Consider the following 14,696-nt stretch of genomic DNA (forward strand, 5'->3'; position numbering starts at 1 on the left):
CATGTCAGTTTCTGAAGCCTCGAGTCATTGGGATCAGGGAACAGACAAATCAATCATATCATGTTTTCACATTGCCAGTAGCCAAATGACTAAAATATGTGTTACTTTGAGCAGGTTATACAGGAAGAAATACTCAAATTGCTCAGTGGAGAATATTTGGTTTTATTTTTCAGACGGTCTAGTTTCTTTCCTGTTCAGGAATGTTTTTTATTTCGTTTTTTTCTGTATGGTTTTCATGATTGATTTGTATCTTTTAGGCTTTGTTCACACTGCAGATGATTCGTTTTTTATATAAATTTTTAGGACTGTCTGCTTTAGGACTGATTTGTAAATGTTGAAATCATACCTGTTTGTTCATATGGTTATCTTTATCACTATTATATCACTATAATCATATAATATCAGTATGCAGGTATATCTACATGAAATACTGGTTATGAATGATCATGAAATACTAATGAATAAGTAAACAATCAGATCTAACAGTTCAAAGGTCAAAAAATCAGATTTCCAATGTTTGTGCTTGATCTTGTTTTCCGCTGTTAAACCATTTAACTAAATTGAGTCAAACAATAAAACATTTCTTCTATTGTTTGTCTGAACAAAGCCTTAAAGTTTATCAGATTGTATTGCAAGAGAAATTTACCACATTTACAGGCTTCATCTCACTGAATAATAAAAGCATTTAATTCTATAGAATAAATCATTCCACAATTTCACATTATATAGTCATTTAATATTTTTTTATATTGAATATATATGTTTATAATATATTTGAATCACACACAAGGTCTTTGTTATTTCAGAGAAATTAATTGCAGATTACTCCCATTGATTCACAGAAAGACGAAAGAAAACTAGGCTACTTCTATAATCGAGGTTAACTGTCTTGGGTATAGTATAGTATATTTGGTTATGGTTAGCACTTCAGTGAGTGCTGAATCTGGTGCTGTTTCTGGTTTCGGTGGTCTTGATCAGGATTTTAGGTGATGGAGAGCTGTTCTGCTGAAAACCATTCGCACCTTTGGAACCTGTGAATCAAAAATAATAATAATATTCAGCTTTCAGATTGTGTATGAAGGTTTAAAGTGCTGGTAAAGAACAAGTTAAAGTCGACATGAAATGGCATTCACGACCCATATTTCTTTCATTTTAATATTTTACTGTAATACGGTGTTGAATATCCTCTCTAAAAATCTTAGTCATGCTTGATTTTCTTGCTGGACAATTGATTGGATAGTGTAAAGTGGGTGATAGTGTAAAGCGGGTGTACAAAAGGAGCCTTTTGTAGAAGTTTTATGTGTATACTGTCGCCATTGTTGTAATGAATAATGTCACACTCACTTGTCCACTCAGACTTACTGTAGTTGGGAACAGCCTGGATGTTCACAATGGACTGCTGCCCAATTCTGTGAAAGGTAAAAACAATGAGACGGTCAATATTTATTAATGTAAACACTCCAGTTTCAGTCCACTTAGGTAGAGAACGATGCACTAAAATAGGACTTGGACACGTTACCTGTCCTCCTCTCCTTCCAGAAGCTTCCTATAGGTGGCGATCTCGATGTCCAGCGCCAACTTGACATTCATGAGCTCCTGGTACTCGCGGAGCTGGCGGGCCATGTCCTGCTTGGCTCTCTGTAGCGCCTCCTCCAAATCCTTGATACGAGCTTTGGCCTCCTTCACACCCATCTCGCCACGATCCTCGGCCTCCGCTATCTGGTTCTCCAGGTTTGCGCGCTAAAATGACAGTAGCCTCGTGAAAAAGAGTCCGAAAATCGAATTCCAAAATTTTCGCACGTTAAAAAATAAATACGACCTCATGTTGTGTCAATCACGTTTACACACTGCCTCCGAAACTTTCGTACGTCATAAAAAAATTTGTATCGGGTTCAATTTTCTTGCGTTTTTCACATCCGTTGCAGCATTTTGAGAGGTGTTTTGACAATTCACAGCCACCGAATACGAAAAAATACACGAAAATTTCAGACTCAGTGTGCAAGGACCTTAAACGACCACCAGGGTTTAGGTTAAAATAAAAAGTTAAAGGTGCTCTAAGTGATGTTGGGTGGCGTCACTTCTTGTTGACGTTTGCAGTATTGTCAAACAAAATGGAGGCTAGCTCGACCCTCCCCCATCCTAATTCGCGCACTAACCCCCCTAAACCCCACCCCCAAATCCTTCTTGTCGGTTATTGGCTGGAACACTGTTTGTTATGTTTCGTGGTGCGGGTTGGCCCAGTTTGTTTTTGTTGCCGTTTGTGTCTACAGAGACCGCGTTTTTTTTACAGTGTGTTCAGGAGACAGGCAGCTAGCGGACAGTGAGGAGATGTTTGCTGTATGTGACAAAAAATGTTTTGGCCTAAAAAATGCGTGAAATCGCTTAGAGCACCTTTAATGTAGCACATTGTAACAGTGGTGGCCGCCCTAACATAAATACATTCTTTTAAAGAAATCTTCGGGCGCCAGACAGGATTAAACCTGTCAAAATGTAAGTTAACCCAGGATAGCAAGGAAAAGTAACCACCTGTAACACAATAGAGAGCCTAAGTCCCTCCCATTCCGGTGGACCACCATGCGACCTTATTTCGGAAAAATATTGTATGGTAGTAAATGGCGAGAGACAACAAATATTTTGATCTCGTTTGAATTGTGCCCTGAATTACACGTATGATGTTTGCCAATTTAAAACCTAGGCCTACATTTTAAAGTCAAGAAAGTCGCAGTTTGATGTAAAACTGTTGAGGTATAAGACTGTGAAAATACGTCATTACAAAGACTACAAACCCAAAAGGCGCACATGTGACGTCATACCTTTTCTCTCAATGAATAAAGCTAACTTTACTGAAGCTAACTTTACTGAAGCTAACGTCTGTCATGTTTTCTATAGTCTTACGTTATAATTGTGACGTTACGCCGTCATGCCGGAGTGTGTTGTACCAGACTGCACACACACGAGCAACGGTGACGTATAGTGCGAGACGAGAGATGTAGTTCATTGAGCGATTTTCACATTAAACTAAATGTTACTCTTCTGTTTTATGACAAACTGCAACTTTCTTGACTTTCATAATTATCTTTTAAATTGACAAACATCATATGTGTAATTCAGGGCACAGTTCGGACGGAATAAAAATATAAGTTGTCTCTCACCATTGACTACCATACATATTTTTCCCGAATTAAGGTCCCATGAGCCGGAAGCGGAGGGGCGGGACTTAGGCTCTCTATAAATCACAGTAATAGTCTATAAAGGTATATATCCTCACCTGTGATTTGATAACCTCGATCTCGCTCTGCAGACGGCTGATCATGCGGTTGATGTCTGCGATCTCTCCTTTAGTGTTTCGCAGTTCGTCGTTGTACTGACTGGCCTGAGAGGACATCTGATCAAACTGACCAGAACGAGATGGAAAAACTGATCAGTACACAAATTACTGTAGTCCTGTACCATAATGAAAGATGTTTTAACTAAACTAATTTTAGTCCTAGTAGGCGTTTAAGAAGCTCTATGGAGAAAAACACCTAGGGTCAACATGAAAAGTTTACTTTCTTAATCCATCTTCCTGGTCACATTGTGAACGATTACTCATTCCAATGGAAAATCTTTCATCAAAATGTTATGAATTGCCTGTGAAATTACTTTTTCCAATAACTAATCAATTCAAAATGTATAAAATCAATCCTGCCCTACATTTTAGGACATTGAGTTTGCTTTTTCAAGTTGAAAATGGGACTCCGTGTTGACTTGAAGAGACAAATCTCTTGGAAGCCAATGCATTTATAAAGAGAATAAGTTTGTATTTTGTGTCTACCTTGGACTTGTACCAGGATTCGGCCTCTTCGCGGCTCCTGGCTGCGATATCCTCGTATTGAGCCTTGACTTCGGCCACGATATGATCCATGTTGAGGTTTCGCGAGTTGTCCATCTGCACGACGACGGACGTGTCTTTAATGCTGGCCTGCAGCTCACGCAATTCCTGAGCCAGAGAGACAAGGCAACTTTACGTGTGTTTGAGGGAGCTTTGGCTCTGTGGAAACTACATTGTTAGATGTGTACTTAAGCACTGTATAGAAAAAATGGTCTTGGTATTTGATTTGCTTTGACCAGCGTTATCCTTATATGTAGAGTTCAAGATTTAAAGACAAAACATTAAAATACCACTCTGGACCACAAAACCAGATTTATACATAATCTGAAAGCTGAATAAATAAACTTTCCATTGATGTGTGGTTTGTTTTGATAGGGCAATATTTGGCCGAGATACAACTATTAGAAAATCTGGAATCTGAGAGTGCAAAAAAATCGAAACATTGAGAAAATCTCCTTTAAAGTTGTTCATGTTCGCGACTGTGCTGCATTCACTCACAAAAATATATTTTTATATATATTTACGGTAGGAAATTTACTAAATATCTTCATGGAACATGATCTTTACTCATAAAAGAAAATTTATTTTGACTCATACAATGTATTGTTGGGTATTGCCACAGATATACCCGTGCGACTCGAGACTGGTTTTGTGACCCAGGGTCACATATGTACTGTGTTTTTTTATGATCTGAATCATTCTGCAACTTATTTTCTAAAGCGACTTCTTTACCTCTAGCATTGCAAACATGCACACATCTGGATCAGGGCTGGATGAGAGCTCAAGTTTATTAATGCATTTCCAACACTGGTTTTACACATTTATTTAGGCTTGGCTTTTTATAATAAATGTTGTTTATAATGAATACCACTATTAATTATTTTTCTGTTTTATACATACTTATCATTTTCCATTTGTGTTTGTTATCTTTGAAAACATTTTGTTTTATATACTGGTATTTTACATTATCTGAATGCAATAATAAAGTGTGACTAATAATATACTGATGCAACTTAGTCAGGTGTGTGTGTGTGTGTGTGTGTGTGTGTGTGTGTGTGTGTGTGTGTGTGTGTGTGTGTGTGTGTGTGTGTGTGTGTGTGTGTGTGTGTCACCTCATCGTAGAGGGTCCTCAGGAAGTTGATCTCATCAGTCAGGGCACCAACTTTATCCTCCAAATCAGCTTTCACCAGATACGCAGAGTCTACATCCTGCGGGACACAGAACAATTTTTCCTCTTCTCGATTGCAACCTTGAATAACTTGTGTGTCTTCCTTAGGCATTGAATGTGCATATCGATATTCAGAAGAGCTACATCTTGTAGACATTTAGTATGCAACTTTGACTTCTTGCTACTCTCTGTAGGCCATTGAAAACAGATCTCCTCTAGTGTATAAATAATGCCGCATCCCCACCCAGGCTTTTGTCAGTGGTGATTTGATCCTCCAGTCTTAACTTCAGCTCTTTACCCCTCCCAAACATCTCATTGTTCCCTCGCCTGGGCTGCTTTTATCGAACGTGTTATGAAAGTTTAACTTTCCCTGGTCCTAAAAGTTCAGCTTTTTACCTGGTAACCTGCCCTAAAAAAAAAGACTTTTATTAACTCCTGAACTCAAAAGTCATATGCTTAACTAGGGATGCACGATATATCGGTTACCATATCGGTATCGGACGATATATGATGATTTATAATGTTATTGTTATCGGTCCGATAAGAAAATTCGGCCGATATATTAAAGCCGATAAATAATGGATTGTTTCCTTCAGCTGAGACACTTCAGATGTGCAACTGTTTACCATGATGGTTTTGAATAGGTTGAAATATGATTAAAATCATTTAAAAAAAGGAAAATACAGTTCAGTGACACAAGTTTGTCATACAGGCTACATCAAATTATAATGAGAACGTTATAATTGTGTGCTTTTAATGGTGAGATTTTTGTTTTTGTAATCAAGCTCTCAAAAATTATCAAAAAATTTGGATTTAGATTTATCAGCCAATATATCGGTTATCGGCTTTCAAATATAAAGAATTATCGGTTGTCGGTATCGGCCATCATTTTCATATCGGTGCATCCCTATGGGTAACTAACCTTTTTCAGAATCACAAAGTCGTTCTCCAGGTTGTTCCTCTTGTTGATCTCATCTTCATATCTGAATAAAATACAAAGTGGAAGTGAAAGTCTGAGAATGAAGACATAGTATGAGTTTAGAAAAGTGTTGAAGATATTTTGTAAATATAGTGATATGTTGTTTTTGATGATAAATGATGAGCTGTGTCAGATCAGGTTGAGCTCCAAATTCAGCTTCTCAAAGAAATATAAGAGACGCTCTCATCAGAGGTCAGTTAGCATCGGCGCTAGCGTAGATCTACTTTACTTGTGTTTGAAGTCCTCCACCAGACCCTGCATGTTCCTCAGCTCTCCGTCCAGCTTGGTCCTGTCGTTGTTGACCATGTCCATCTGTCTGCGCAGGTTGGCCATGTACGCCTCAAACATGGGCTCGACGTTGGACCGACCCGGGCTCTGGTTGTGCAACAGCTCCCACTTGGTCTCCAGCATCTTGTTCTGCTGCTCCAGGAAGCGCACCTGTAGAGGTACAACAAAAATATAAATCTTTTTATTTGCATTTAATATTGAATGAATGGCTCCAGTTTGGATGCTGAATCTCAGTATTCAATGTTATAAGAAACCTTGTGGAGTTTTATGCCGCAGTAACCGGCCTTTATCATTGTGATCACAAGTAAATGTGATCTTTGTATACGAAGATGCTGATATAGACATTGTTCACCCTAAATGTAAATCTTCCTTGAGGATAGGCTAATTAAAGTGGAGATCTGTTAACAAAATCCTTCTCTACAAGTTTTTCTGTCACGCTTCTGCGAGAACAGAGAGGGAAAAGGTCCACTTCACTGCAAAACATTTTTTTTTCTTACTTAGTATTTTTGTCTTGTTTCCAGTCCAAATATCTAAAAATACTTAAATCGAGATGCATTTACTAAATGAGTAAAATGCCATAAGACATTATGTCTTGTTTTCAAAATTAAGCGAGTTGTTGCTTAAAAAAAGAGCAAAATTATCTGCCAATGGGGTTAGAAAAATTATCTTAATTCAAACAGAAACAAGATTATTTTTCCAACCCCATTGGCAGATAATTTTACTTGTTTTAAGCAAAAACTCACTTAATCTATTTTTCCCCCCAGAAAACAAGACATAATATTTTATGGCATTTTACTCATCTAGTAAATGCATCTTGATTTAAGTAATTTTAAATATTTGGACTGGAAACGAGATAAAAATATTACGTAAGAAAAACATTTTTTGCAGCATTTTACCAAAGTAATTTACCTAGGTGTTTTTCGTACTGGTATGCAAGCATAATCGCTACACACAATTGTTTGTTCAATTGTTGATAAAGTTGATTAATGAGCAACTCCAGTAATGTGGTGATACAACTGCACATATTGTTGGCAGATTAGAGGTAAGGAGTTGCATGCTTTTTAGGTAATTTGTGAAGTAAAATAGTTTTTTATTTCGTTTTTTTTTTTTTTTTTTTTTAGGGAAGAGTGTTTTATGTGGAATGGAAATGAATGTTGAATGATGGATGTTTTTGGTGGGTTGATGTTGCTGCAGTTCTCTCATCCAAGACAAATTCCTCCTACGGTCGGGAGACAATAAACAGTACCTTGACCTTGATTTTAAGAGTTCTTCCTTAAAAGTTCTTCACTTCACTGCACATCCTGAAAGCTTGTCCGCTTTAATAGATGCCCACCTTGCCAAGATAGACTCATTAACAGAGTAACATGACTCCACATTAGCCGAACTGTAACACTCCGGAGAGTAGTGGCTGACCTAGATGGGTTTCTGCGTAAATCCTTAAATTCAAGCACTTTAAAAGCCGACCTGAGACCCGTGTTGGAAGACCCAGCCCTGCCCCGACCCACAACAGTGACTTGGTTGTCCTTCAGTGCGATTGAAGTGTCGATTTCAGTCCGGCAGGCTCCTGGGATTCGGTTGCATTGTCCTCCGTCACACAAAAGCCTCCTTCATACTCACTGGGATAGTGCTGTCTTCAGTGGCTTGGTCAAATATGACCTGCTTTTTATCAGGTTTCAGGCTTCAGAGAACTGGGTCACGCTATAAACTATCGTTTATCGTACCAAATCACCTTTCACTTGGAGGTTTCTAACGCAAGAGATGTTGATCATATAAAAAGTATATCATCAACACTCATTTTAACCCTTACTTTTTAACTGAAATTATACCAATCTCATGGAACAAGAAACCCAACTGTACCTTATCAATGAAGGTGGCGAAGCGGTTGTTCAGGGACTTGATCTGGTCCTTCTCTTTAGTGCGCACCATCTGGATGTTGGGGTCGATCTCCAGGTTGAGAGGCGCCAACAGGCTCTTGTTGACGGAGACGCTGGCCATTGGAGGCCCCAAATATGCCGAGCTGGAGCTGAAACTTGGAGCGGATGCTCCCAGCGAGATCCCACTTAAACTACTGTAGCCGAAACCTCCCATCCTCACGGAGCTGCTGGAGCTGATGCGTTTGTTTCTCAGACTCATCGTTGGGTAGTGACGAGAGAAACTGAGCTGATGTTTCAGATGAGAGCAGGTGTGCAGACCTGACGGATGTCTCTCTGTGTGTGGAGAGGCTGGGCTTTTAAAGTCCAACCAGGATGGGGTGGAGAGTTCCTATTGTGGGAAAACCTGTTTCGGATTGGATACACACACACACTGTTGGCTTTATCTGAGCTCCCAGATCGGCAGTGAACACACACTCTCTCAGTTTCTCTTTCTTACTGTTTCACCGTTCTCATATAGCATCTAAATGTTTAATGTGGTCCATGTCAATAACATTCCCACAGTAACTGCATGCCCTAATAAACGCATTTTACAAAAAAGCAGTCCTAATATAATTAATTTCATATGAATTTTATTCAAACTGTTTCATATTTTAGATTTCTGTCACATTAACCAGAAATAATTAACTTGTGTGCATAAGTTTTATGAAGATGACAACTATGATGCTTTTATGATTTGCTTAAACAAAATATGTTAATATAGAGCTCAGAGTAAAATCAAGCTTTTTTTGTGCGTTTTAAATAGCAAAAGCAATGAATTTCTATGCGAGCAAAACCATGCTATTCTTCCCTCCTGCAGTCGTCTAGTTAAACTAAGATATGTTGAGCGCTCCACCTACTGGTAAGACATGTTACCTGCTTTGTTGCCCAAATAAATAGTTTGAAAACTGTGATAGATGTTGTGCTCTTATTTTTGTTTTGACACATAGATATTTGAATCTCATTGTCAAAACCTAAAAAATCCACCTAAAATACACATTTTCTTTTTATAGAAAGACAATATTGCATTTAATAACTGTTGCCATTTTGCATTTATGTATATTATGCAACAACGTATTTATGCAAACAAAACCATGCTATATTTTTCTCAAACACTGGTGCAGTTTAAGACATGTTGAGCGCTCCACCTACTGGTAAGCTTATTTGCTTTATTTGAATGCTTTACTCTACACGTTGAGTGAAATTGTTGAAACAATGCAATGTTGAATGTGGTTATATATGGTTTTAAATGTTATACGTAGTCATATTAACATTTAACTGGTTAACCCTCTATGGTGCACAATATATCAATGAAAAAAAATATATTTTTTCCTGCTGAAAAATTGTACACTAACAATAGGCCTATCCATAAACATTTTAATACATATTATTATTATTTATTTAATAATTACATTATAATGCAATGTCTTTAACCAGATACTTGAACAAACACATTTATCCAGTTTTTAACGTATTACAAATTTCATATTTAATAAAAAAGTAACGTTTCATATCCAGCTGTTGCTCTTAGGCAATATTGTACCATCATTGACAAAAAATATAACTATACTTACTATCATATCATCACGTTATCATATCCATCTTCATCTTCGCTCTCACCCTCATCAACTTGCAGTTGTGTATTATACCTTTTTTAAGTGCTATAGAAAATGTGCAGATATAGTATGTGAATTACTATTCTTATAAGTGCGTTACAAAATCATGCAAAAATACAAATATATTTAGATAATAACTCTTTTCCTTGCAAAAATAATACATTTGTGAATTGTAATACAACCTATGCCTGGAATGCACTTATTGTGCAATGTTGCCTTGAGGCAACTTTTTTTTTTTTTGTCCTCTAAAACATTTGATGATATATAATGTAAAGTTCTTGAAAATACTTCTTTACTTAGTAGTGAAGGTGACTCATATGTTTTATGTGTGTGATTAACTGGATGCAAAATTGTGAAAAATGCACTTTTCATCTGAGGAAATATAGAGCCATGTTCTGAAACAGCCACAACATGGACCCCTGTAAGTCATGTGACCACTTTTTTTGCACTTTCATTGATTAGTATTTGAGTTCTTCTCCCCTGCGATAGGTTTGACCAAATGTGGGTCTCATTTTATTAAAAAATAAACTGTGTTGGCTGGAGGAAACAACCGCAGATGTTGAGTCTTTTTTAGTTGTGGTAGTTTTTATATATATATATATATATATATATATATATATATATATATATATATATATATATATATATATATATAATATATATATAAATCTATTTTTGCTTATCGTTTAACTTGTAGTGCGCCTGCCGCTCAAATTTAAATTAAATCCATCTTTAACAATAATGCCATTATTGTCAGTTCGGTGCTCCCCACTGCGACTATCTCTTGACACCTATGCTTGCGAGGACTACCCACTGACTAGTTTTTAAGTTTAATCTAGCTAATTATAAAGACTATAGGACTGATAACCCTCACATAGGTGTTGCGTGTAAGGGAGGGACACTTTTCGTCTAAGTTCCCGCTGTCTGGCGTTTGACCAATGATAAACCAGCATATTAAGACGGACAAGTAAAGTAGCCAATGAGAGCGCGGTTACTCTCAGCGCGACCGTGTCTTTCTGCTGGAGATTTATTTTTCTGCTGCTGAATTGCGTTTTGCGGTGAGTGCTTTTGAGAATGGATTATGTAACCGTAAAGATCGAGAGTGAAGACTGTATCAAGGAGGAATATGACGATACAGTTGAAAATGGGGAATCGTCCGGTAATAACGGGGAACACGACGAGACGATAGGATTGGGAGATTCTTCTGACGAAAGTGACGCTTCCAGCGTGGACTCCAAAGAAGAGTTGCTCGAAAACCTGGATCTCGTGTTGGACCAGTAAGTTTACACACATTTTAAATTGGAGTTTATATATATACGTACTTTATAATTGAATTTTAGGAAGTTTTCAAATAATTTGATTGGCGTTAAATAATATGGCTTGTTGAGGGGCAGATTATAAGAACATTTAACTCTTTAATGACCACCACAAATGTTTAAATAATTCCAAACCAGTGATGGACGACATATGTCTGAATTAGTGAAGGAAAAAAGAATGATCAATTGAAATAAATGTATTGTTAATTTGATTTAATTCACTTTATGTAGTGACTACACATTCTAATACCCTTATAGCAGTGCATTTTTTCTTTTGCATACATAGATCATGATATTTACCTAAGCTGTTAATGTAGTAACTTTAAAGTCCGCGTGAACCGGAAGTTGCAAACGACTTTCACTTTTCTCAAGTGTTGTGACGCATTTCCGAGTGAAACGGAATATTGAACCGAGGGCAGGGTTTTACTTTAGAGCTCCTCCTCTCCATCTCTCGCCCATAGCAGAGTAACGGTTTGAGGGGAGTGGTTAAGCGTTTAACCAACCCAAGCCGTCAAATGGCGCTTTTCCACTGCACGGCACGCTTTGGCGCATTTCCACTGCATGGTACGGTACGGCTCGGTTCGGTACGGCTCACTTATGGCGCATTTCCACTGCATGGTACGGTACGGCTCGCTTTAAATGGTACCACCTCTGTTGAGGTTCCAAGCGTACCGTACCGATACTAAACGTGACGTGAAAACACTGCAGATCACTGATTGGTCAGACAGAATCGTCACTTCAGCGTCATTGTAGTTGCGACACGAGACACTAAACCCGCTAGATTTAAATAGCCAGACAACAGCCAACGCAGTAGCACTTGTTTTTAGAGTATTTACTTGACAAAATAAGTAAAAAAAAATCAAAAAAGAAATGGCTGAATCGTGGTCAGTGGACGAGGTGCAGACGTTCCTCTCGTTGATTGCCGCCGGACCTAAACAGTGTAGGGACAAATTAGAGGCGACAACTATTAATGATCAGTCCCACCCACTTTGAAGCGGTACTAACTGCAGTGGAAAAGCGAACCGTGCCGTACCGAGTCGTACCACGCAGTGGAAAAGCGAAGCGAGCCGAACCGTTCCGCGCCGAGACGAACCGTACCGAGCCGAACCATGCCGTGGAAAAGCGCCAAAACCTACGTCATCAGAAAAATAACCGTTCCAGACCGGAAGTAACTTTTCAGACTTTGATTAGAGATAACTACTGCAAACTATTTTTTTCTGTGTATTAACTTGCACGGATTAATTGTTCACCACAAGACTAGTAATATCCGCTAACAAAGTAAATGGGGTCAATTTTGATTTCATGCCGACTTTAAGAAATACAGGTTTACGTTTGTACTCAACTCAAAGATAATTATTTTAAGTATGTGCATATTAAAACATGCCTCTATATTACAGCTCTATATTTTGTATTTCTTTATGGATTTTTTATTATAGTTTTGCTCACTGTGGCATAATATAACTGCAATATGATCATTTAAACGTGAATATAGTTAATGTTAAATACTTTCTATAGCATTATAGGGATACAAATAAATACAAAAATGAAGTATAAAAATGTCCTTTTATTGGGTCATTTTTCATTTGTAAATGTGGCATGTTGTATTCTTCCCTAATGCAACAGGTATTCAGATCCGTCTGATGTTGATGATGATGTTGATGATGATGTTGATGATGCTGACTGGAATCCAGAAGTCACTCCACGAAAGAAGAAGAGAACCGGTCTGTCTTCAATCTCACCATCTCCAGCAAAGTCTAGCAGAACTGCTTCACCTGCTTCTGTACAAAGTAAGAGAGGGAAAGGTAGGAAAAGCAGTGTAAGTCGATCCCTACCTTTTTCCATCTCAGAAGACAAGTGGAAAAGTTCAGATGAGCCTGATATTAAGCCGAAACAGCCAATCTTCAGACCTAGAGTAACACCCGGCGTACAGTTGGTCTCCAATGAGTCATGCAGTCCTCTACAGTATTTTGAGTTGTTCTTTTCAAAATCAGTGATAAAGACAATTTTATCACATTCAAATGCATACGGGGCCATGCGTCATAAAGACACGAAGAAGCCATGGCAGGACATTTCTGTAAAAGAGTTCAAGACATTTCTGGCCATGGTGATTTACATGGGTTTGCTGAAATGCTTCTCACTGACGGACTATTGGAGGAAGTCAGACATCTACAGTCTGCCATATCCCGCAAAAATCATGACTGGTAAAAACTTTCGTCGCATATGTGCGGCTCTCCATCTTAGTGACCCCAAAGTGGATGCAGAGAATGATGCAAAGAAGGGAACGCCTGAATATGACCGCCTGTGTAGGATCAAACCGCTGTACCAGGACATTAGGGACGCATGCAGATCCTCTTTTCATCCCTTTCAGAACATCTCCATTGATGAAAGAATGGTGGCATCAAAAGCTAGACATGGTCTCAAACAGTATATGAAAAACAAACCTACAAAATGGGGGTACAAACTCTTCGTACTGGCAGATTCCCTCTGTGGCTACACATGGGACTTCTTCATTTATGAGGGGAAAATGAATATTGAGCAGAGCAAAGGCATTAGTTATGATTCTGTTGTGATCTTGGCAAATGAAAGGTTGTTGGGTTCTGGCTACAAGCTGTTTGTTGACAACTTTTACACCAGTCCCAAGCTCTTCAGAGACTTGCTCGCTAAGAGGATCTGGGCTTGTGGCACTGTTCGAGCGAACCGCATTGGCCACTCAAAGAAACTGGCTCCTCGTGGCAATATTCGCTGGTTTCGGGAAGACGACCTGCTGTTTGTTGAGTGGAAGGACAAGAGAGATGTGCTGATGTGCTCCACCTTTCATAAAGCCTTTAATGGAGACACCATAAAGAGGAATGTGAAAGGAGCCGATGGAGTTTGGGCCATTCAAGATTTCCCCGTTCCCCCTGCCGTGTTGGACTACAACAAGTTAGTAGACTTTAATCAGTGGTAATTATTCCTTTTAAATGACATGTATTTTAATTAATTTTACTTTTGTTCCAGGCACATGGGAGGAGTGGATCTGTCTGATGCGCTTATTGGATATTACACAGTTCTGCATAAAACAAGAAAGTGGTATCGGTCCTTCTTCTACCACTTTGTGGACATCGCCGTAGTAAATGCCTTCATTTTGCACAAGCAGATGGCCAAGATGAAGAACCAGAAGCCTTTGACCCAGAAGCTCTTCCGGGAGGCTCTTGTTCGAGAGCTTGCAGGAACGGGCCCTGAATATCCCTCTGACCGAACAGGATCGGCTAGTTCTACTGGCTCCCACCTGCTCAAATACATCAGCGGAGACAGCACAGTCGGAAGGATGAGATGCAAAATGTGCCAAAGGAAAACTCCAGTCATGTGTGCAACTTGTCAGGTGCATTTGTGCTTTGTTCCGAACCGCGACTGTTACAATAAATGGCATAAATCGGGTCGCTCTGATGAGTCTGACTCAGAGTAAAACTTAAAGTTCATTTGTAGACAAGTCCAAACTGCCAACCTAAACAAATCAAGGTATGAAAGCATTATCAAACCCTGGAAATAGAAAGAAATGCAACATGAAA

General features: G+C 38.6%; 2 protein-coding genes across 3 annotated transcripts; one reads left to right on the top strand and one right to left on the bottom strand.

The window, feature by feature from the left end:
* Positions 1-143: 143 nt before the first annotated feature.
* On the bottom strand, positions 144-8,559 carry LOC306987986 (keratin, type II cytoskeletal 8). 2 transcript variants are annotated; one of them, XM_079592672.1, is made up of 9 exons: positions 8,164-8,559; positions 6,248-6,456; positions 5,962-6,022; positions 4,984-5,079; positions 3,815-3,979; positions 3,269-3,394; positions 1,520-1,740; positions 1,363-1,409; positions 144-1,031 (listed from the first exon to the last, which is right to left on the bottom strand). In XM_079592672.1, exons 1-9 carry the CDS (start codon positions 8,437-8,439, stop codon positions 928-930), a joined length of 1,305 nt encoding a protein of 434 aa, XP_079448798.1. In that variant the 5' UTR covers positions 8,440-8,559; the 3' UTR covers positions 144-927. The 2 variants fall into 2 exon arrangements, with proteins under 2 accessions (XP_079448798.1, XP_079448797.1); XM_079592671.1 differs by having other exon boundaries at positions 1,345-1,409.
* Positions 8,560-10,831: 2,272 nt separating this feature from the next.
* Positions 10,832-14,674, top strand: LOC306987975 (piggyBac transposable element-derived protein 4-like). Its single transcript, XM_079592650.1, has 3 exons — positions 10,832-11,109; positions 12,772-14,070; positions 14,146-14,674. Exons 1-3 carry the CDS (start codon positions 10,907-10,909, stop codon positions 14,591-14,593), a joined length of 1,950 nt encoding a protein of 649 aa, XP_079448776.1. The 5' UTR covers positions 10,832-10,906; the 3' UTR covers positions 14,594-14,674.
* Positions 14,675-14,696: the final 22 nt, after the last annotated feature.

Source organism: Phoxinus phoxinus (genome assembly GCF_949152265.1).
Source record: "Phoxinus phoxinus genome assembly, chromosome: 20".
Taxonomy (NCBI): domain Eukaryota; kingdom Metazoa; phylum Chordata; class Actinopteri; order Cypriniformes; family Leuciscidae; genus Phoxinus; species Phoxinus phoxinus.

Bases quoted from the DNA above. Each gene is read 5' to 3' on its own strand.
- LOC306987986 (XM_079592671.1), bottom strand. From the start codon at position 8,439: ATGAGTCTGAGAAACAAACGCATCAGCTCCAGCAGCTCCGTGAGGATG. The intron at 6,457-8,163 runs GTACAGTTGGGT...GTACCTCTACAG, and splicing joins TCGCCACCTTCATTGATAAG to GTGCGCTTCCTGGAGCAGCA. The intron at 1,741-3,268 runs GTGAGGATATAT...CTGTCATTTTAG, and splicing joins TCGAGGTTATCAAATCACAG to CGCGCAAACCTGGAGAACCA.
- LOC306987975 (XM_079592650.1), top strand. From the start codon at position 10,907: ATGGATTATGTAACCGTAAAGATCGAGAGTGAAGACTGTATCAAGGAG. The intron at 11,110-12,771 runs GTAAGTTTACAC...CTAATGCAACAG, and splicing joins CTGGATCTCGTGTTGGACCA to GTATTCAGATCCGTCTGATG. The intron at 14,071-14,145 runs GTTAGTAGACTT...CTTTTGTTCCAG, and splicing joins GCCGTGTTGGACTACAACAA to GCACATGGGAGGAGTGGATC.